Here is a 23324-nt window from a genome sequence, read left to right as displayed (position 1 = left end):
ATCTTATTAACTCTGTTTCCTAAACTTCCAGGAAGAAATCCCAACCGGTGTGGACCCGACCTGAACCAGGCTGGCCAGCACCGTCTGTGATTTGGGGGCATATGATAAATTAAGGGGCAGGAGGTAGCTCCCTTTTATGGGCACCCAACCAGCCAGTTAGCTATAAAGTCCCTCTTGGTGGCTGTTCTCTGCTTGCTTTACCTGTAAAGGGTTAATGAAGTCCCCCAGGTAAAGGAAAAGGAGTGGGCACCTGACCAAAAGAGCCAATGGGACGACTAGAACTTTTTGAAATTGAAAAAAACTTCCCTTTGTCTGTGTGTTGTGGTTCTCTGGAAAAGGGCGGAGACACAGAGCAGCAATGCTGTAAGCAGCTTTAAAACCTGGTATGAAAAAACATCAAATCATACCTCAACCCTACTTATCTGAAACCCCAAATATGTAAGTAATCAGGGAATGTCTAGAAAGACGTGATTAGGGTTATTTTTTTATTTCTTATTGGCTTGTGGACTCCTCTGTGCTAATCCCAGATGCTTTTGTTTGCTTGTAACCTTTAAGCTGAACCCCAAAGAAAGTTATTTTGGGTGCTTAATTTTTGGAATTGTTCTTTTAAAATCTAGCAAAAGCCTAAACTCCAGATGTATTTTCTTTCTTTTTAAATAAAATTTACTTTTTTCTTTTTTTAAAAAAAGAACAGGATTGGATTTTTGGTGTCCTAAGAGGTTTGTGCATATGTTGTTTAATTAGCTGGTAGCAACAGCTAATTTCCTTTGTTTTCTTTCTCAGTTCTTCCCCAAAGGGGTGGGGGGTGAAAGGGCTTGAGGGTACCCCACAGGAAGGAATTCCCAAGTGTGTCTTCCTGGGTTCCAAAAGGGGTTTTGCATTTGGGTGGTGGCAGCATTTACCAAGTCAAGGTCAGAGAGAAGCTGTAACCTTATGAGTTTAATACAAGCCTGGAGTGGCAAGTATTAACTTTTAAAATCCTTGCAGGCCCCCACCTTCTGCACTCGAAGTGCCAGAGTGGGGAATCAGCCATGACACCTACTTACACTGAGAACCTAGGGCCCCAGATCATCGTGGGAAGCCTTTGGGTCTTACCACAGTTTTAACAAACAATTATGACAATTCAGCCACACTTTCTCCTTTGTTAATTGCTTTGCCATTGCTCCTCCTGCAATGAGTATAAATTAATTGAGCTGGAACTTGAGGGGCTGTAAATCAGCTGTGGTTCCAATGGTGAAAGGGGATGGATCACTTGATGATTACCTGTTCTGTTCATTCCTTCTGGGGCACTGTCAGAAGACAGGATACGGGGCTAGATGGACTTTTGGTCTGACCCAGTATGGCCATTCTTATGGTGCCAGTGGACCAGAACCCCAACTGGTGTGAAATGATTTTGGTCTATTAGAGGTGATTGTGCCAGATTGTGAATAGTAGGAAGCTGCACTGGAAACAGTCGAGCTAGAATAATTCATATCATATGAATATCTACCCATCTGATTTTTAAACAGCCCCAGCAAGTAGAAATAATATTAAAAACAAACCAGAGTACGGCCATTAAAACCCCACCTGTGGGACCAGTTCCCTCTAGCAGCCCCAAGAGGGCATCTCAGCCTTCTGGCAAATCCTCAAAACCTTGGCAAATCATTTCTCTGCCACCCACCATGACAGCCTGAATGGGTCTTGGGTCCATCAGCAGCTGTGATAGCAGATCCCCTGTGCCAGATTCCCAGCCTGCAACGCCGGTTCTCCTTAAGGGGGAGTCTAAAGATCATGGTTATATCAATTTTTGACTCCTCCCCTCTCCCCCACACAGCAGATGCGGATGAGAAGTAAATAGGGGAAGGAAGGGTTAATTCACAAGGCGTGGGGTCTGCTGCGGGTGGGAATATTAAATAAATTACTCCAGGGCTGATGGACACCTGGTCCCGGGGGTACCAGTAGCTGCGGATGGCAGCAGGTGACACATTTCTCTGGGACTGTGTGTCTAATTTTTGGCTCAAGGTTCCTGCTATTTTCAGGAAGGAGAGCGGGCTTCTGGCAGCGGAGGGGTTAACCTGTGGTCCCAGCCCGCGCAGCTTGTTGCTAAGGGCGGGGAAGTTCCTCTGGATCTTGCAGCTCCGGGGCTGAGCTTCCCGGGTCACACGCTGCTGCCGCCTCCATTGTGAGCCGGGAGCCCGGGCTGAGGCGCTACTGCTGCTCCGCAGCGGGGGGGAGAGCCCCTGGCTCTGCCGACACCAGCCCCTGAGCCGGAGCCTGCAGGTGAGGGGAGAGTCCCGGGGGAAAGGGCTGGGGCCGGGCAGGAAAGTGACTCTGCACCAACGGTCTCAAGTCTGCTCCCGGGCGGGTCTCTACGGCCCTCCCTGACCCCCCGCCCCTCCGACCAAGCCTTTGCGCCCCTGCAGGAACCGAGCCAGCTCCGGGAGAGCGAACGCCCTCAGGCAGAGGCAGTAAGTGGTGATACCTTTATTAATAACAGGCCTAGCACAAATCCCCCAACCCATGTTCCAGGTTGTGGGGATGTGCTAATACCCACCGGGGTGGTGGGTTAGAAGCAGTACAGGCACTTTTGTTTAAGGGCTGTGGTACATCGTTGAGTCTATCTTTAAAAATTAATATGTTGAAAGATTGAAAGGTGACTTTATTACACTCTAGAACTACCATCATGAAGAGAAAATGTGTACCCACGGACTCTTTAGTCTTGTAGATGAAAGCTTAATATGAACAAGCAGCTGGAAACTGAAGCTAGAGGTAATCAAATTAGAAATTTGTCACAAATATTTAATCATGAAGGTAATTACCACTGGTACAAATGACCAAAGGAAGTGGTGGATTTTCCATCTCTTGATGTTTTCAGATCAACACTGGATGAGTTTCTGGAAAATCAGGCTTTAGGTACATAAAGGGATAACTGGGATAATTTAATGGCCTGTGACATACAGGAGGTCAGATTAGATGATCTAATGGTCCCTTCTGACCTTAAACTCTCTGAATCTGAGACTCCTAAATTCTCATCCCACAAATACATGTTTAACATTAAAGCATCAGAAAGCTGCAAAAAGTGGCTTATCAGCAATATCAATGCTCAAAACTGAACCCCCATGGTGTAAGTTCAGCCTTTGAAGCCTCCCCAGTTGCCCTTCTCATGCGGCCAGGCTGGCAAATAACATCCACATTTTGCTCCAGATTGTCCCATCATCCTGGAACATGGCTGCAACAGATCCAATGACCTTTGAGGAGGTGGCTGTGTATTTCACAGAGGAGGAATGGGCTCTGCTGGACCCAGGTCAGAGAGCCCTCTACAGGGACATCATGCAGGAGAATTATGAGACTGTGACCTCGCTGGGTAAGGATTTCCGTTTCCTCGGTTATTAGACACTTTGGGGTCTCTGAAGCATCTGGGGGCAGAGTGAGGGTTAATGAAGTACTTTATGGTCTGGGAGTGTTCTGTGGGGTATATCACTATAGTAGAAAACAGTGAGGAGGGCTCTTCTTGTGTTTGAGGCACAGCCCTGGATCTCAGGAGAGATGGCTTCAGTTCCAGGTGTAATCACAGGCTCCCTGTCTGAGCTCTTCTAAATCACTGAGTCTGTGGCTTTCAAAGGGACTCCGGAGAGCTAGACACCGAAGCCCCATTGGGTATGTCTTCACTGCAATTAGACACTTGGATAATAAAGTGGAGAGTGTGTTTATCAAATCTGCAGGTAACACCAGACTGGGAGGGATTACAAGCACTTTGGAGGACAGGATTATAATTCAAAATGACCTTGACAAATTGAAGAACTGGTCTGAATTTAACAAGATGAAATTTAGTAACGACAAGTCGCAGGGCAAGCGCACCCCATCCCACTGTTGGGGCAAAGTAGTGGCTGTTATAGCCCCGCTGCTGAGTTCACCTGAGCGCCATTTGCCTCAGGGTGTTTCAGCCTAATGGCCAGAGTCAATATAACTGCCCTTTCCTTCAGGGCTGTGTGGCCTCATGGCCAGAGTCAATATAACTGCCCCCTCTGTTGGCAGGGGGGGCTGCATGGCCTGATGGCCAATGGGGAGAAGTGGGCCATCACCTAGGGGTGGGTGGCAGCTGCGGTAAGGGGACCCAGGCCCTCCCTACTTTACTGGGTCCCAGCCCAGGGCCCTGGTGAGTGTGCTTGCTACTGAGTCAGTGGCGATCTGACCAAAACGCGCTGACTTATTGCTCAGTTCAGCAACTGGACCACTGTATTTTCCCTGGGCTACCTATCATGTATTCCTGTGGTGTCTGGGTCTCCAGCCTGTGAAGCTCCCAGCAGTTCCGCTGTTTCCTGGGTGTCCAGGGGTAGCTGGGTATCTGTCTGGACCCTGGTGGACTAGGCCTCCACTGTCCCAGGCTCCAGTAACTCCCGGGCAGGAGCCTGCTGCATACATCCTCCCTCTTGGTGGTCAGCCCAGACTGAGCAGGGCTGCTCCCGTTTTATACTGGTTTCCAGCCAGAGCATGCCTAGCCGGGCTGAGGGGGCATGGCTTCCTTGGCCCATAGGATTGAGTTAACCCTTGCAGGCTCAATGCAGGGCAAGCGCACCTTGTCACACAACTGCAGAGTACTCCACATTTGAAGGGGAAAAAATCAAATGCACAGCTACAAACAGGAGAATAACTGGCTACTCAACAAAACTGAAGAAAAGGATCTGGTGGTTGTGGTGGATCACAAATTGTATATGAGTGAACAGTGTGATGCAGTTGCTAGAAAGGCTAATATCATTCTGTAGTTTATTTACAAGTGTTGTATGTAAGACACAGGAGTTAATTGTCCAGTTTATCTGCATTGGAAAGGCCTCATGGAGTTCCGTGTCCAGTTTTGGGCACTACACTTTGAGGTCTGGTCTACACTCTAGATCTATATCGATATAACTATGTCACTCATGTGTGTGAAAAATCCACCCCTCTGAGTGATGTAGTTATACCGACCTAACCCCCATGTAGATGGGATTATGTCAACAGGAGAGCTTCTCCTGCTGACATAGCTACTGCCTCTTGGGGAGATGAATTAACTACGCTGATCGGAGAGCATCGATTTAGAGCATCTTTGTTAAAATGCTACGGTGGCTCGGCGTTTTAAGTGTAGATGTGCCCTAAGAAAGATATGGACAAATTGGAGAGTCCAGAAGAGAGCAACCAAAATGATACAAAGTTTAGTGACCTATGAGGAAAGATTAAAAAAATAGGCATATTCAGCTTTGAGAAAAGAAGATGGGGGGCGGGAGGCGGGAGGGGACCTGATAAGTCTTCAGATCTGTTAAGGGCTGTCATAAAGGACAGTGATCAATTGTTCTCCATGTCCACTGAAGGTAGGACAAGAAGAAGGGGGGTTTAATCTGCAGCAAGGAAGGTTTAGTTTAGATATTAGGAAATACTTTTCAACTGTCAGGCTAGTTCACCACTGGAACAGGTTCCCAAGAGAGGTGGTGGGATCCCCATCGCTGGAGGTTTTTAAGAACAGGTTGGACAAACACCTGTCAGGGATGTCTAAGTTTACTCAGCAGAGGGGGATGGGCTAGGTGGCCTATCAAGATGCCTTCCAGTGCTACATTTCTATGATTCTACAGTTTCAGCCCAGGTGAAAGGAGAATGGCTGCTTCTCCTCTATAGTTGTCCTCTCTCAGGTCTGTGCTGTATGGAGTAGGCTGAGGGGGGGGGGAGTGTTAACGAGAGCCAGAGCCAGCCTGTGTTGCCAGCCAAATGGCTGCCTGCAGGAGTAGAGCTGGTCTCATGGGTGATTGGGAAGAGCAGATTGACCATTGATCAGCCAGGGGATGAGGCCCTAGTATGACCCCATGAGAGGAGACTCTGCTCTCAGTGTGGCACTGGGGGCATGTATCCAGTGATCTTCTTTATTGAACTTGACTGGCATTTCCTTGGTTTATTTCTTCATATCTTCTCTTAGGGAAGCACCACCTAGATGCCCTGTCATGTTATTGACTTGAACTGGGACCGTATAGAACATGGTTGCAACCAAAGTCCTGTAGTGGCACCAAATCTTGTATAAAGGGGGTCAAATGAGGGGTCTAAGACAAGGTTATGGTTTGCTGATTATGATTATGCTGTCTATATGTGTGTATGAATTTTGTAGTTGAAGTTATGAATATTGGCTCTGTATTATCTGTATTTCAAACTTATGCTATGCTTCTGGGAGACATCCCAGACAAGTTGGTATTAGCTCTGCCTAGCCTGCTTGATGGCCCATTAAGGACCATCAGCTATACAATTGACCCATTGAGAGAAGGCAGATATGCCTTGCAACTCAGAAAAGTATGGAGGGACTGGCCCATGTGACTCCAGACTCCATTTTGCTGTAATTTTCCACAGTAAGAACAAAGAGGTGTTCTTACACCTGGAAAAGACTATAAAAATCTGATGCCTCATCTCCATCTTGTCTTCAATCCTGCTTCTTACCTCTGGAGGGACTTTGCTACAAACTGAAGCTCTGAACAAAGGACTGATGACCCATCCCAGCTGGGGATGTACTCCAGAGACTTGATTTGAACCTGCAGTTTATTCTCTCACTGCTACAAGCCTGAACCAAGAACTTTGCCATTACTGTATGTAATTGATTCCATTTAACCAATTCTAGCTCTCATCTATATCTTTTTCCTTTTATGAATAAACCTTTAGATTTTAGATTCTAAAGGATTGGCAACAGCGTGATTTGTGGGTAAGATCTGATTTGTATATTGACCTGGGTCTGGGGCTTGGTCCTATTGGATCAGGAGAACCTTTTTTTTTTTTTTTTTTTTTTTCTTTTTTTTTTTCTTTTACTGGGGTATTGGTTTTCATAACCATTTGTCCCCATAACGAGTGGTACTGGTGGTGATACTGGGAAACTGGAGTGTCTAAGGGAATTGTTTGTGTGACTTGTGGTTAGCCAGTGGGGTGAGACCAAAGTCCTCTTTGTTTGGCTGGTTTGGTTTGCCTTAGAGGTGGAAAAACCCCAGCCTTGGGCTGTAACTGCCCTGTTTAAGCAATTTGTCCTGAATTGGCACTCTCAGTTGGGTCCTGCCAGAACCGCATCGTTACAGGCCGCAATAAAGGATCACAGCCCCTATGAGCTGGGCCCTGCACGGCCATTTAGTGAGAGACAGTCCCCACCCCAAGGAGCTCACAGTAACAGGAAGCAATAGTTTTCTGCTTTGGCTTGTGTTGGTGAAGGATATGAGTGAGTTTGTGTGTATGTGTGGGGTGACCAAAGAATCTGTTGGTGCCAACTGCCATAGGGCATTGCTGTATATAGGCGTACTGGGATCCCCCTGTGTTCAACAAAAGAATGTCATGTAAGGTCTCTAATAAAAGCCTGTATCACACTGGTCATTATAACCATTGTGAGATGCATGTACAGAAAATACGTGTGTGTGTGTGTGTGTGTGTGTGTGTATATATATATATATATATATATATATATATACACACACACACTAAAAAAATATGTTCTCTAGGTCTGTAGTTAAAAATAGGTCACTCAAAGGTAGCACTTCTTGAGACAAACTCCTTCACATAGGGGTTGGAGACACTTATCTCCATGGGAGGAGGCACTGTACATTGTGTCATACAATAGGACTCTATTAGCATTCGTTGTCAAATGCTAATGAAGAGTTGTTAGAAACTTCAGAAAGAAGCTAACCGGAAGAGGTAAACAGCCTGAGGTGGAGGGAACCCTACCTTGAGGTGTACTCAAAGCTCTGTTCTGGTATATTGAGGTTGCAAAGAGACACCCTGGCAACCTTCACCTATGAAGTAAACTCACTTGAGTTTGCTTCATGAAATGGGGATCTCAGTCAGGCTTGGCTGAAAGCACTGTGAAGAACTTTGTGTGAGGTGATGTTCTTTGGACAGGAGGATAACCTGTTAGTTAAAGTTAGAATTTCATGATGTTGTTTTACATGTAACCATTTGTTCCCATCTCTCACACCGATTTTCATTTAAATCTATATTCTTCCTTAAATAAATCTCATTTGTTTTATACTTGAACTCACATCCTGTGTGGAATACAGGAGCAGTGGTTTAAGATAAAAACTGGCAAACTGTGGTAAGCTTTCCTTTGGGAACATAGGATCTGTGAATTCTCTGGGTATCAGTGATCAGGGGCTGGCCCACAGAGATATCGCTGATGTGACTGGGGCTTCAGGGGCTGGAGCGCATCTGTTGTCAACCTGCAAGGCAAAGACAGGACTGGTGTATCCCAGAGGACACTCGACCTGGTCTTTACCTCATCTCTAGTTTCCTAACTTATCTTGTCCATTGTTAGTAAATGGTTCTCCCTCCCTGGGCTGTTTTCCTTCTTATCTTAGCTGGCTCAGTCTATCTTTTTAGCTTACTGACGTATTTTCTTATCTTATTTAGCAACAATCTGTTTACTTCCCTAATTCTATCCTCCAAGTAATGGGGCCTCCCTCCATGTGTCAATTACTCATGTCAGGACAGGCCTCTGCTACTCAGACAAGCCTCCCTCATGCTGGAGGCTGGTGATAACAAGGTGACTCACAGCCCTAGATGCCCTGAGAAGCATCATGGGGGCAGGGTGGATTGGCTGAAACTGGTTATACCCCAGATAGTTAAAGTGTAGCAATTCTGCTCAACTCACCATGGGAATAAATTAAGGCTATTCCTTAGGTAGAGTGGATGAACCCTTGCTCCAGATTAATGTGTTGTCATGGGCTATTGTATGATTTATAGCCCTATCCCTCTAGGATGGGGGCGGGGAGAGGAAGGAGCCTCTCTGGGCGGGCTATTCAGATCCCGGGTCTGAAACTACTAACAGCCCTGACCTTAATGAACAAGATCAACACTTGTTTCCTTGTCCCCCTCCCACCCCCCGACGCAGGATTTCCAATTCCCAAACCTGATGTGATCTCCCGACTGGAACGAGGGGAGGAGCCGTGGGTCCCCAATCTCCAGGGCTATGAGAAAAGGGAGATCCTGAGAGAAGCCCATGTAGGTAAGGAAACAGCTAAACTGACTGAGAAACCAATTCTTGTATCTTCATGGCAGACATCACTCTTAGGTTTTCATCAAGCTTGCCTGACCTTTCAGCCCCTGCCTTCAGCCCCTGCCTTCATCTATATTCAGAGGATGTAGAGGCAGTATAGGTCCCCTCCTCTCTCTCCTCTGGGGAAAAGGTTGGGAGGATGGGGTGGATTCAGCTCCTGATATTTCAATCTCCCCAGCAGTTGTGTGTTTGTTCCCCCATTTTCTCTTCCTCTTTCTGAGGTTTCTTTCCCCTCCCACTCTACTCCAGCACAGGCAATGACTCCTGTCTGCATTCTCTCTCTGTCTCAGCAGGTAATGCGACACTGAATAAGAATGAGGAGAATCCTCAACATAAAGTTCCTGAGCAGGTGGATTCACACAGGACGGTATCAGGGGAAACCAAAGGGGATGTTTCCCAGAATCCTGATCATGTACATGCCTGGGATAGTCAGCAGGGAAACCAGCCAAGGGAGAGGCAGGGTAAATCCACTCAGAAGAGAAGAGGGGCCAACCAAATCAAAGATATTGTTCAGCAGAGAGTCCCCACAGGAGAGAGACCCTACATGTGCAGTGACTGTGGGAAAAGCTTCCGGTGGAGATCAGCCCTTATTACTCACCAGAGAATCCACACAGGAGAAAAACCCCACAAGTGCCCTGACTGCAAAAAAAGCTTCAGACAGATCTCAGCCCTTACCTATCATCAGATAATCCACACGGGAGAGAAACCCTATAACTGCCCTGACTGTGGGAAAAGATTCAATCAGAGCTCACACCTTATTAAGCATCAAAGAATCCACACTGGTGAGAAACCCTATAACTGCCCCAACTGCAGGAAAAGCTTCAGTCAGAGCTCACACCTCATTATTCACCAGAGAATCCACACGGGGGAGAAGCCTTTTAAATGCCTGGAATGTGGGAAAAGCTTCAGTGTGAGCTCACACCTTGCCGCACATCAGAGAATCCACAAGGGAGAGAAGCCCTATAGGTGCCCCAACTGTGAGAAAAGCTTCAGTCAGAGCTCATACCTCATTATTCACCAGAGAATCCACACAGGGGAGAAACCCTTTAAATGCCCAGAATGTGGGAAAAGCTTCAGTGCAAGCTCCAACCTTGCTGCACATCAGAGAATCCACAAGGGAGAGAAGCCCTATAGGTGCCCCAACTGTGAGAAAAGCTTCAGTCAGAGATCAGCCCTCACTAATCACCAGAGAATCCACACAGGAGAGAAACCCTACCGATGCAATCAGTGCGGGAACAGCTTTAGTCAGAGCTCAAACCTTATTTCGCATCAGAGAATCCACACCGGATACAAACAGTAGAAATGTCCTGGCTAGGGATGGGCCAAGGGAATAACACCTTTGCCGATTCCCCTGAATCTCAGAGGGTCAGGCCAGGTTGGAGTGGCCATGCAATGAGGACATGCAACAGTTACTACAGTAGAGAATGAAACCATCTTCCTGGAACTGAGTTGTGCAGACCCAGAGGCTGAGATAAGATTTCCATGTTGTGATGGGATTTGATTATTACTTTTTGAGACGCTCTGAAAGGCCTCTGTTCTGCTCCTACATTCACGTTGGTGCTAGAAACCTAGAACACACTTTATCTTGTATACGGTTGTGATGGGATCCCCGAGGTGCAGCCTGGGACCGTGGGACCGCTGTGCTTCCTTAGCCCAGGCTGGGGGAGTTGTCTCTCACATGCTTTGCTAGTGACCAGCAGCAAACCCCTCCAGGAGCTGTTATCACTCAGTACATCTGCATGTGGAGCCCCACACTGAGCTAGATTGCATGAATGCTCCTAGAGCCACTCACGAATCACACAGAGAAAGGCACCAGTGAAATCCACCCTCCCAGCCTTGTACCCTCAGGAATATACCATCTTGCACCGCTCAAGATGAGCGGTGCAAATGTATTAATTGGTTCACCACTTCATCAATGGAAAGTGGATATACACCAGCCTTTGTAAACCTGAGCGAACACCCTTACCCAACACTTCAGGCAAACTCACTGGTAAAGGTAAACAGTTAAACACATTTATTGACTACAAAAGATAGATTTTAAGTGAGAGGCAAAAAGTCAGAATGGTTACCAAAATAAAATTTAAGCACCCAGTCTAAACTCTCAACCCTATTAGACTGGGCAACATATAGATTAAGCAGTTTTTCTCACCCTACTGGATATTGCATTTCATAGTACACAGGTTTCACCCTTGAAAGCTGGGCCAGTCCCTTCTGTTGGAGTCTTCAGTGTCCTTGTTGCTTGCAGCGTAGGTGGGGGAAGGAGAAAGGCCAAGCATGGGGCCCCTGTGTTCTGTTTTATACACTAAGGCCTGGTCTACACTACCCGCCGGAATCGGCGGGTAGAAATCGACCTCTCGGGGATCGATTTATCGCGTCCCGTCAGGACGCGACAATCGATCCCCGAATCGACGCTCTTACTCCACCAGCGAAGGTGGGAGTAAGAGCCGTCGACGGGAAGCCGCGGAGGTCGATTTTGCCGCCGTCCTCACAGCGGGGTAAGTCGGCTGCGATACGTCGAATTCAGCTACGCTATTCACGTAGCTGAATTTGCGTATCTTAAATCGACCCCCCCCCCGTAGTGTAGATGTAGCCTTAGTCCCATGTGCTTGGAGAAAACAAGTCCAGGCATGCCTAGTGGGCATTGCTGAGTCCCCAGTAAAGGTTGAGCAATTCCCCTGGTGTGGCTTTGTGCAAGTGAGTCATTGAATTATAACTCCACTGCTGAACAATGGTTGGTGGTGTCTGTTCAGCACCCACCTGGGCATTGGTTACCTCCCTTGTCATTGTCTCTGGAGAGTTAGTATCTGGGTGCCTCCCAAGCCCACAGCATATTTTAGTGACAACCATACAACACAACTCTCATAACTACATATTCATTAATGATATACATATTGCGACAGACCCAGACCAGTGGGGTACAGGAGTCTGGTAGAAGGCAAATATACTGGCCACTGGATTAATATTTTTCTGTTCGCTGAGTGACCAGAGCAGGGGCTGCCCTAGAGCAATCAGGGACCTGCTAAAACCAATTAAGACAGGCAAGCTAATTAAGACACCTGGAGCCAATTAAGAACACACTAGAATCAATTATGGCAGGCAGGCTAATCAGGACACCTGGTTTAAAAAGGACCTCCCATCAGCTAGTGAGGGGGCGCACAAGGAGCAGGGAGTGAGAAGCTGCTGGAGGACTGAAGAGTACAAGCGGGATCAGGTTTCAGGAGGAAGATCCTGCAGTGAGGATAAAGAAGGTGCTGGGGGAAGTAGCCCAGAGAGTTGCAGCTGTCATACAGCTGATACAGGGGACATTGTAGACAGCTGCTGTCCACAGGGCCCTGGGCGGAACCTGGTGTAAAGGGTGGGCCCGGGTTCCCCCCCATCCCCCAACTCCTGATCGGACACCGGAGGAGTTGACCTGGTCTGTGAGAAACAACAGAAGGGAAGGTCTAATTTGGAAAGGGATTTGGCCTGTCCCCGACCCACTAGGTGGGACACAGAGACTGCTGGGATTGTTCTCCCTTTCCCCCATCCTGGCCAGTGATGAGGTTAGTTGAGTGAATGGCAGGTTTGAGCCTCTATCAGAAGCGGCCAAACTGAGGGCTGCTGTGAACCTCTGAGGTGAGCAATTCCGCCAAAAAGTGCAGGACCCACCAAGGCAGAGGAGGAACTTTGTCACTTGTTTTTCTTCAGCATGATGGATGATGTAGTGCAGGCCCTGATACAAGCCACGGCTGCCCAGCAGGAGGTTACCTGTGTCCAGGCAGCCACCCAACAGGAGGCAGTGTGGCTGCAGCAAGAGACCAATCACCTGTTGATGGACCAGGCCGCTCAAGACCATGCTATGTTGCGGGAACTAGTAAACCAGGTGAAGGCTCTTACAGAGCTGAACCGCAGCCGTGATGGGATGTGGGTCATACGGGCCAGCAATTGGCTGCAGAAAATGACACGGGAGGATGACCTAGAGGCATACCTCCTGGCCTTTGAGAGGACAGCCCTACGGGAGGCTTGGCCTCAAGATCAATGGTCTGGCGTCCTCGCCCCATTCCTGTGTGGGGAGGCCCAGAATGCCTATTATGATATGTCTGAAGAGGCTGTGGCAGACTACCCCAAGCTGAAAGCAGAGATCCTGGCCAGATCTGGGGTAACGACCGCAGTGCGGGCCCAGCGGTATCACAAGTCGAGGTACCAGGAAAACAGAACCCTGCTCGCATGAAAGTGGTTACGAACCGAGTCTCAGAGTCCAGAAGAGATACTAGAGGTTCTAACTACCGCCAGACCTTCGCCCCTGGGTAAGCCAGAACGACCCTTCCACCTATGACGAGGTTGTTGCACTGGTAGAGAGGCAAACGATGGTGAGGGAACTGATCCGAACAGTTAAGGAAGAGGCGCCCCGGGTTAAACTAGTGGCACCGACCCCCATATCTCAGGCAACTGAGCCCCCCAGGAAAGCCCAGATGGAAAAAGAGAGGGACTGAAGGCCCACCAGAGGCCACCAAAAGTCAAAGCACTGAGGGTGAAGAGGATTGTGACATTAGACTACCCAAACCGAGAGACCAGGGAATGCCGAGGGCCCCATGCAGATGTTACACCTGCGGGGAGTGGGGACACACAGCTGTACAGTGCCCCAATGCTGAGGAGTCTATACAACGTAACCTAGGCAACCGGGAAAATCCATGCTCCCTAATTCATATTGTGGGGGTTGCACTAACCCCACACAAATATACCAGGCCATTGAGGTTAAATGGAGTAGAGACCACAGCACTGATAGATTCGGGGAGCGCCATCACGCTCATCTCAGGAAAGCTCATGAAACGTAGTCAGTTACTACAGGCAAAATGTACAGGGGTGACATGCATCCATGGGATGGTTAGTTACTACCCCACCATCCCGGTAAAAATTGAAATCCAAGGGAACGCCAAAGAGGTAGCAGCAGATGTAGTGCCTAAACTCCCTTACCCGGTGCTCATAGGGAGGTCACTCCCATTGTGCGGGAACACCTAGAGAAGGTGCAAGAGGCCCAACAATCTCAGTACAATCGCCAAGCTAAAGTTCAGCAGTTCCAGCCCGGATACCGAGTAATGGTATTGGTACCCACAACAGAGTAAACTTTTGGCCCAGTGGCAAGGACCCTATGAAATAGTTGAACCCGTTGGGGAGATAAATTACAAGGTGTGACAACCGGGAAGTCGGAAACAAGAGCAAATATATCATGTCAACCTTCTGAAACCCTGGCATGCACAAGAGGCATGCACAGCTGTCCGAAAAGACTCTGGAAGTGGATAAAGGGAATTTGAACATAGAGATCTTAGTCTCCAGGAATAGACCAAGAGTCAGGCTAACAAGGTCAGGCTGACACTGACTCTAATAACGCGAGACTTGAAGGCAGGGCCTAGGCGGGTGGAAAGCGAGAAAGCGAATGGGAACAGACTGTAAGAGATACTGTTTTGACCTTGTGTTAGATAAGAATGGAATGTAGACTGTGGCAGAAATTAATGAGAGAAATGAGATATCAGGAAGAAAAATGTATATACAAAATGCAGCTGTTGCTCATTATTGTATGTAATGAAAGGTATAAAAGCTTGCCTAATTGTTTACCTAACGGAGACCTGTCCGTGTGTACTCTCCCGTGCATATTGCAATTGCTCGAAATAAAGCTGCCTCTGGCTTGTTGCTTCAAACTCAGAGTGAGGACTTTGTTTTCCTCCACAATTTGGTGCCATGAGTCGGATGTCAACGCCCGGCTGAGACAGCAACAAACTACTCCAGACTGTTCCCCTGCGAACCCCATGGTGCCATAATAGAGGTAAGAGACCTTTAGAAATCTCTTATGGGGTGTTGCAGGAGGACTGCCCGTGGAGCTGTCTGTCCCTTTGGGGCTCACGCCATCCGAACTTATTGTTTTGCAACAAGACCAGATGCAGAGCGGTTCTGAGGAATTTGTTGCCGCCCTCAAGTAGGTTAGTTATTGTGGTTCAGATGTCCTCAATAAGGTTAATGCACCGGTGCTGAGGGGTTTTTACCACCTCAAATAAGGGAAAGGTTGTATTGAGTCTGGACATAATGAATTAAGGTTATTGTTAAATAAGATGCATCGAGATGGGGGAATGAATGTGTGTGTGTGTGTGTGAGTGAATGAATGAATGAATGAATGAATGAAGAGGGGTATGAGCCACTGACCAGGTCTAAGACTAAGCTGACTCCAGCCGCCCCAGGACTATCCCATGTGGGAGTTTTGAAAGCAAGGGGGGTCAGCCGAACCTTGTGACCCAGCGGATAGGAACTTTTCCTTGTTCATGAGCCACTGACCAGGTCAGGACTTAACCCGCTAGTCGGTGGAACTCATGGCCCAGTGGACCCTTTCCCGGGGATACGAGAGAGTGAGAATTTTCTCTAGTTTATGAGCTGCTGACCTAGCGGACAGGGTGTCCTGTGTGTGTGTAACTCTTCCCTAGTTCATGAGCCGCTAGTGGACAGGGCAGTCCCCTGTGTGTCTGGAAAATGGGGGAGGGCAGTCTAAGAATTCCCCCATGCCATCAAAGGGCACCCCTGCGTATTACATGTATGTGCACTATGGCCCAAGGACCTGCAGGTATTTAGAGAATTGGAATTTTTACATGCGTGATAATTCTCCATCCAAACAATTCCCCCTAGAAGGTACCTTCGATCTAGATAAAATTATATACCTCAGAGGAACACTTACATCACCAAAAGCCTCTGATAAACAGTGGGAGCAATTTGTCTATTGGTGGGAGGAAGCTACAAAGAGACTCCATGAGTCTCGAGTGAGGAGTCTGAAGGACTCCCAGGAAAAGTTTAAAAACTCAAGTACAGGATTTGAAAATGAAATGCAAAGCATCCGGAAGCCTGCCTACCCAAACCATTTCATCAACCCCCTCAGCTCCTTTATATCCCCAATTAGTTAAGGCTGAAGGGAGGAGGGAAAGGAATGGGTTAATGTGAAAATTCAGCTTGGCCTAGAGAAAAAGAGAAAGCTGCTCTGCATTCAAGGTCAAGAATCAAAACAGTCTGCCTTGCTCTGCATGCCAAGCACCAAAAAAACCCAGCTGGCTGTGGAAAATATAGACAGAGGCAAAACAAAGGCAACACAAGTTATAGGACTGAGGCCTGGTCTACACTACGAGTTTAGGTCGAATTTAGCAGCGTTAAATCGAATTAAGCCTGGACACGTCCACACAACAAAGCCCTTTTTTTCGACTTAAAGGGCCCTTTAAACCGGTTTCTTTACTCCACCTCCGACGAGGGGATTAGCGCTAAAATCGGCCTTTGCGGGTCGGATTTGGGGTAGTGTGGACGGAATTCGATGTTATTGGCCTCCGGGAGCTATCCCACAGTGCTTCATTGTGACCGCTCTGGACAGCACTCTCAACTCAGATGCACTGACCAGGTAGACAGGAAAAGCCCCGCGAACTTTTGAATTTCATTTCCTGTTTGCCCAGCGTGGAGAGCACAGGTGACCACGCAGAGCTCATCAGCACAGGTAACCATGATGGAGTCCCAGGATCGCAAAAGAGCTCCAGCATGGACAGAACGGGAGATACAGGATCTGCTTGCCATATGGGGAGATGAATCAGTGCTAGCTGAACTCCGTAGCAGTAAACGAAATGGCAAAATATTAGAAAAAGTCTCAAAGGCCATGAAGGACAGAGGCCATAACAGGGATGCACAGCAGTGCCGCGTGAAAATTAAGGAGCTAAGGCAAGCCTACCACAAAGCCAGAGAGGCAAAAGGAAGGTCCAGGGCAGAGCCGCAAACATGCCGCTTCTACGCAGAGCTGCATGCCATGCTAGGGGGTGCAGCCACCAGTACCCCAACCGTGTGCTTTGACTCCATCAATGGAGAATCACGCAACAGGGAAGCGGGTTCGGGGTACGAGGAAGATGATGAAGACAATGAAGATAGCTCACAGCAAGGAAGCGGAGAAACCGGTTTCCCCAACAGCCAGGATATGTTTATCACCCTGGACCTGGAACCAGTAACCCCCGAACTCACCCAAGGCGTGCTCCCAGACCCTGAGGGCGCATAAGGGACCTCTGGTGAGTGTACCTTTGTAAATATTACAAATGGTTTAAAAGCAAGCGTGTTTAATGATTAATGATTAATTTGCCCTGGCAATCACGGCCAGTACAGCTACTGGAAAAGTCTGTTAACGTGTATGGGGATGGAGCGGAAATCCTCCAGGGACATCTCCAGAAAGCTCTCCTTCATGTACTCCCAAAGCCTTTGCAAAAGGTTTCTGAGGAGGGCTGCCTTATCCCGTCCGCCATGGTAGGACACTTTACCACGCCAGGCCAGTAGCACGTAGTCTGGAATCATTGCATAACAAAGCATGGCAGCGTATGGTCCCGGTGTTTGCTGGCATGCAGACAACATCGATTCCTTATCTCTCTTTGTTATCCTCAGGAGAGTGATATCATTCACGGTCACCTGGTTGAAATGGGGCGATTTTATTAAGGGGACATTCAGAGATGCCTGTTCCTGCTCGGCTGAACAGAAATGTTCCCCGTTGTTAGCCACTCGGTAGGGGGGAGGGGTGAAGGGATCATCCCAGAGAATTGGGTGTGTGTGGGGGGGGGGGGAGTTGGGTTTGTGCTGCATGTTAACCCGGAAACCGCAGCCCCTTCTTTTACATTGCAAACCCATTTTAAATGGCCAACCCAACGGGTGCTTGGTATGGGAAATGAGGGCGCTACTGTTTGAAACCATTCCCACATGTTAAGAAGGTTAAAAAAGCCAAAAGACTGTGGCTTACCATGGCTGCCTGCAAGCCGAAATCTGTTGCCTGGCACTGTGTGAGTGATCTCTCACACCAAACCGGAAGGCCCTCAATATAAGAGGAAAAATGCGACCTTGTAACGAAAGCACATGTGCTGTGTAATGTGAACAGCAAAATTTAACGTGAAAGAGTGTACCTATTGTTCTCTAAAATGTGTCTTTTTTAACCACCTCTCCCTTCTCCTCCACCAGCTGCAAATGTTTCTCCTTCACAGAGACTAGTGAAGATTAGAAGGAGAAAATGGCGGACTCGGGATGATATGTTCTCAGAGCTCCAGATGTCCTCCCTCGCTGACAGAGCACAGCAGAATGCGTGGAGGCAGTCAATGTCAGAGTGCAAAAAAGCACAATATGAATGAGAGGAGAGGTGGCGGGCTGAATCGTGGGCTGAAGAGAGCAAGTGGCGGGCTGAAGAGGATAGGTGGTGTCAGCTTGCAGACAGAAGGCAAGAGTCGATGCTCCGGCTGCTGGAGCATCAAACTGATATGCTCCAGCGTATGGTTGAGCTGCAGGAAAGGCAGCAGGAGCAGAGACCGCCGCTACAGCCCCTGTGTAACCAACAGCCCTCCTCCCCAAGTTCCATAGCCTCCTCACCCAGATGCCCAAGAACGCGGTGGGGGGGCCTCCGGCCACCCAGTCACTCCACCCCAGATGATTGCCCAAGCATCAGAAGGCTGGCCTTCAATAAGTGTTAAAGATTTAATCTGCAGTGTGTCCTTTTCCTTCCCTCCTCCGCCACCCCTCCCGGGCTACCTTGGCAGTTATCCCCCTAGTTGTGTGATGAATTAATAAAGAATGCATGAATGTGAAGTAATAATGACTTTATTGCCTCTGCAAGCGGTGCTTGAAGGGGGGAGGGGAGGGTGGTTAGTTTACAGGGAAGTAGAGTGAACCGGGGGGGGGGGGAGGGTTCATCAAGGAGAAACAAACAAGTTTCACACCGTAGCCTGGCCAGTCACAAAACTGGTTTTCAAAGCATCTCTGATGCGCACCACGCCTTGCTGTACTCTTCTAACCGCCCTGGTGTCTGGCTGTGCGTAATCAGCGGCCAGGCGATTTGCCTCAACCTCCCACCCTGCCATAAATGTCTCCCCCTTACTCTCATAGATATTGTGGAGCGCACAGCAAGCAGCAATAACAATTGGAATATTGGCTTCGCTGAGGTCTATCCGAGTCAGTAAACTGCGCCAGCACGCTTTTAAACGTCCAAATGCACATTCCACCACCATTCGGCACTTGCTCAGCCTATAGTTGAACAGGTCCTGACTACTGTCCAGGCTGCCTGTATACGGCTTCATGAGCCATGGCATTAAGGGGTAGGCTGGGTCCCCAAGGATCATGATAGGCATTTCAACATCCCCAAAGGTTATTTTCTGGTCTGGGAAGAAAGTCCCTTCCTCCAGCTTTTGAAACAGATCAGAGTTCCTGAAGACGCGAGCATCATGTACCTTTCCCAGCCTTCCCACGTTGATGTTAGTGAAATGTCCCTTGTGATCCACCAGGGCTTGCAGCAGCATTGAAAAGTACCCCTTGCGGTTTATGTACTCGGTGGCTTGGTGCTCCGGTGACAAGATAGGGATATGGGTTCCGTCTATCGCCCCACCACAGTTTGGGAATCCCATTGCAGCAAAGCCATCCACTATGACCTGCACGTTTCCCAGAGTCACTACCCTTGATATCAGCAGGTCTTTGATTGTGTTGGCTACTTGGATCACAGCAGCCCCCACAATAGATTTGCCCACTCCAAATTGATTCCCAACTGACCGGTAGCTGTCTGGCGTTGCAAGCTTCCACAGGGCTATCGCCACTCGCTTCTCAACTGTGAGGGCTGCTCTCATCCTGGTATTCTTGCGCTTCAGGGCAGGGGAAAGCAAGTCACAAAGTTCCATGAAAGTGCTCTTACGCATGCGAAAGTTTTCAGCAACTGGGAATCGTCCCACACCTGCAACACGATGCGGTCCCACCAGTCTGTGCTTGTTTCCCGGGCCCAGAATCGGCGTTCCACGGCATGAACCTGCCCCAGTAACACGATGATTTGCACATTGCTGGGGCCTGTACTTTGTGAGAGGTCTATGTCCATGTCAATTTCCTTATCACTCTCGTCGCCTCGCTGCAATCACCTCCTCACCTGGTTTTGCTTTGGCATGTTCTGGCTCTGCATATACTCCAGAACAATGCGCGTGGTCTTCATAGTGCTCATAATTGCCGCGGTGATCTGAGCAGGCTCCATGATCCCAGTGCTATGGCATCTGGGCTGAAAAAAGGCGCGAAACTATTGTCTGATGGAGGGAGGGAGGGGCGAGTGATGACATGGCTTACAGGTACAGGGAATTAAAATCAACAAAGGTGGCTGTGCATCAGGGAGAAACACAAACAACTGTCACACAGAATGGCCCCCCCAAAGATTGAACTCAAAACCCTGGGTTTAGCAGGCCATTGATTTCATGGAGGGAGGGGGAAGCAAATGAATACAGAACAAATCTGGTCCATCTATTTTTTACATCTTAAGCTGGCAGCAGACGGTGCAGCATGACTGACAGCCCTCGGCATCTTCTGGGTGCTTGGCAGAAGCTGCTGTACTACGACTGCTAGCCATCATCAAGACGGTTCAATAGGACTGCCGGCAGGACTGAGTCTCCAGGAGACAAAACATGTCTGCCCAGGTTCCTCTGATCGAACTCACTGAGGAATATGACGATGACGGATATCAATCGTAATACACCATCTACTGCCAAAAGGCAAGGAGCTGCTGCTGTGTAGCAATGCAGCCCCACGTCTGCCAGCACCCAGATAGCCGATGACAGCTACCAGTCATACTGCACTGTCTACTGCCAAAAGGCAATTAGCTGCTGCTGTGTAGCAATGCAGTACCACGTCTGCCGGCACCCAGATGACATATGGTGAGGGTGAGCTGAGCTGAGCGGGTTCCATGCTTGCCGTGGTATGTTGTCTGCACAGGTAACCCAGGTAAAAAGGCGCGAATCGATTGTGTGCCGTTGCTCTGACGGAGGGGGAGGGGCCTGATGACATGTACCCAGAACCCCCTGCGACACTGTTTTTGCATCATCAGGCATTGGGATCTCAACCCAGAATTCCAATGGGCGGCGGAGACTGCGGGAACTGTGGGATAGCTACTCACAGTGCAACGCTCCGGAAGTCGACGCTAGCCTCGGTACTGTGGACGCGGTCCACCGACTTAATGCACTTAGAGCATTTTATGTGGGGACACACACAATCGACTGTATAAAACCGATTTCTATAAAACCGGCTTCTATAAATTCGACCTAATTTCGTAGTGTAGACATATCCTGAGATTACATTTGGAAAGGTTGGCCGCCCAGTGAGACCCAACAGTCTGCCTTTGCGACCCTGGAGCCGGTGTGGTTTGGGGACTCTGAAGAAGCCACAGGCAGCTGGCCTGGACTGGAATACTGAGCAAAGGTCTCTGAAAGGGATGCCCCAAGAGACCCCAGGGCAGAAAAAACCCAAGAGCAGAAGCAAGTTGGAGATTGCTTGCATTGTTCCTCTGGACAACCTGTGCACAGGATAACCTCCCGCCCACCTCTCTCTGTCTCTCCTACCCCTGGGCCTGGCCAGCCCGGGAAGCATGTTCGTGAGTATTTAAAAAAAAAAAAAGGTTGCAGGTGGGTCTACCCCCAGTCATAGCAGGACCGGGCAATAAGAGGAGTTGGGGGAAAAGAGAAGGAGGAAAAAATGGAACAGTTAAAATGCCAATTGGCCATGCATTCTGTCCAGGTGGTAAGCCTCAGGGGGGAGGCTTCAGGTAGCCTTGTGAGTGAGAATGTTTAAGAACAGGACCTGGAGGGGTCGGAGTTAATTGAGAAGACCACCCTCCTTGCTAAATTGGTAGTGGAAAAAGCCTGTGCCCATGGAAAGGGACGGTGCAGCAAAGAAAAAAGTATTGGGCCCAGACAGGCAGACAGAGAAGGGGAAAAAATGGAAAACCGGTTGGAAGCCCTGAGGGGCGTGGTGGCAGGACTAAGGGAAAGCAGTAAATATAGGCATGGGGAATTTAAACCCCTGGAACAATAATTTGGTAAAATCTGAGTTGATTGAGGTGTCGTTTTGGGAAAATAAGCAAGTGATTTAAGAAAAGAGAGTGAGAAGTTAACTGTAGTTGCTGGAGGGAATTATCAGTTGAACGTTGTAACAGTGTTAAAGGAAAAATAATTCTTGGTTTCTTTGCAGTCATTCTGAAGGGAAAATGGGCCCTTTTCCAAAGAAATGTCTGTAAATAAATCCAGGGAAAGAGACTATTTAATTAAAATCATTTGGCTATGAACATTTTAGTCGGATTAGAAAAACATACAGGGTGTCTATTGGAATTTAACCACCCAAATTGTATGAAAGGAATGTCAAGGAAAAGAACATGTGTAGTGTACATTGTAAAAGGGGTGAGGAAAAAGCAAATATGCAATGCTACTTTAATTAAAATCCTATTAGGCTCCAAGGGACTACAATAGGTGGTGTTTTCCTTTTTGGATTACTGTGTGTTTTTGAAAACAGGAGTTAAAGGTAACAGGCAATCAGAACTCTGGTAAAAGTTAATTGTGTCCCTTTTAAGTAAAAGTTTTTAACCTGTGAATGGCTCTGGATCTAAAAGCGAGCCAGAAAGCATATGTGTGCTAATGCAAATTACCTAATTGATAAGGTAGAAGCCACTGAAACCGGGCCTGCCTATGAAACAAACACAGAAAAATATGGGGGTAATTCCTCTGTTTTGCCTGCAATCAGCAAGGGTATTTGTATAAGAAAGAAATATTTTAAACAATGACTGATTGCCCCAGAAGGGGTAGAAATATGTTTTTGTCTTTTAGAAAATTAGAGAAAGCTAATAGCAGCTAAAGAGCAATCCAACATACCATGCATTTACTGGCACAATAGAAATTGTATTCTGTGTTTTATGTCCTTGTGATGTTTTGTCTTGTGGCTACAATTGTTGGGTTTACTTTTCTACAGGACAGCCTAGTTCAAAACCAAATGGAAGGGTTAGAGCTAAATGCAGATATTTGTTTTATCCAACTTGGAATACAAAGTGGTTTGGATACTATCAGGAATACTAAGGTTTTAATATACGTGACAGAGGCTGCGCCAAAAGCTGAGAAATGTTTTTGGAGTGCTGCTGGGTGCACTTTACACCCTGATCAGCTTTGACACTTCCCAGACAGCCGCCTGGTTGCACCTCAGGTGCTCTTGTCCTATTTTGAGTAAAAGGGGGTTTGATTGCTGCAGTTAACGATATTGGTGTGCACCTAATTTTAATTTGCCTGGTAGTTGGTGTTTTCCATTTCTGTAGTCTTAGATCTGCTGTTTTCCTTCCTGCTGGCCTTGCTATTTTTCAGGCCTGTGCAGCTGGATTTCTTTTGGGCACATTCAAGCCCCTGTTTTTCTCAGCTGTCAGCCAAGTCTCGGCTATGAATAGTGTCCTTGGGTGGGAGTCAGCGTTTTATCTTTGCACTGAGTTTGCTAGTTGCAGTGTTGAATTCATTCATTCATTCTC

At 48.0% G+C, this 23324-nt stretch overlaps 1 protein-coding gene across 1 annotated transcript in view; it reads left to right on the top strand.

Annotated features, from left to right (window-relative positions):
• LOC135887576 (zinc finger protein 420-like) overlaps window positions 1–23324 on the top strand; it is a 104589-nt gene that overhangs the window by 16345 nt on the left and 64920 nt on the right. Inside the window, exons 4-7 of the mRNA XM_065415302.1 lie at window positions 2019–2161; window positions 3153–3343; window positions 8849–8962; window positions 9307–10294. Of these exons, the coding sequence (XP_065271374.1) occupies window positions 2019–2161; window positions 3153–3343; window positions 8849–8962; window positions 9307–10294 (1436 nt within the window). The remainder of the gene's footprint in view (window positions 1–2018; window positions 2162–3152; window positions 3344–8848; window positions 8963–9306; window positions 10295–23324) is intronic.

Source organism: Emys orbicularis, chromosome 13 (genome assembly GCF_028017835.1).
Source record: "Emys orbicularis isolate rEmyOrb1 chromosome 13, rEmyOrb1.hap1, whole genome shotgun sequence".
NCBI lineage: Eukaryota > Metazoa > Chordata > Testudines > Emydidae > Emys > Emys orbicularis.
The sequence above is the reverse complement of the archived record's forward strand: the minus strand, read 5'-3'. Positions and strand labels throughout refer to the sequence as shown.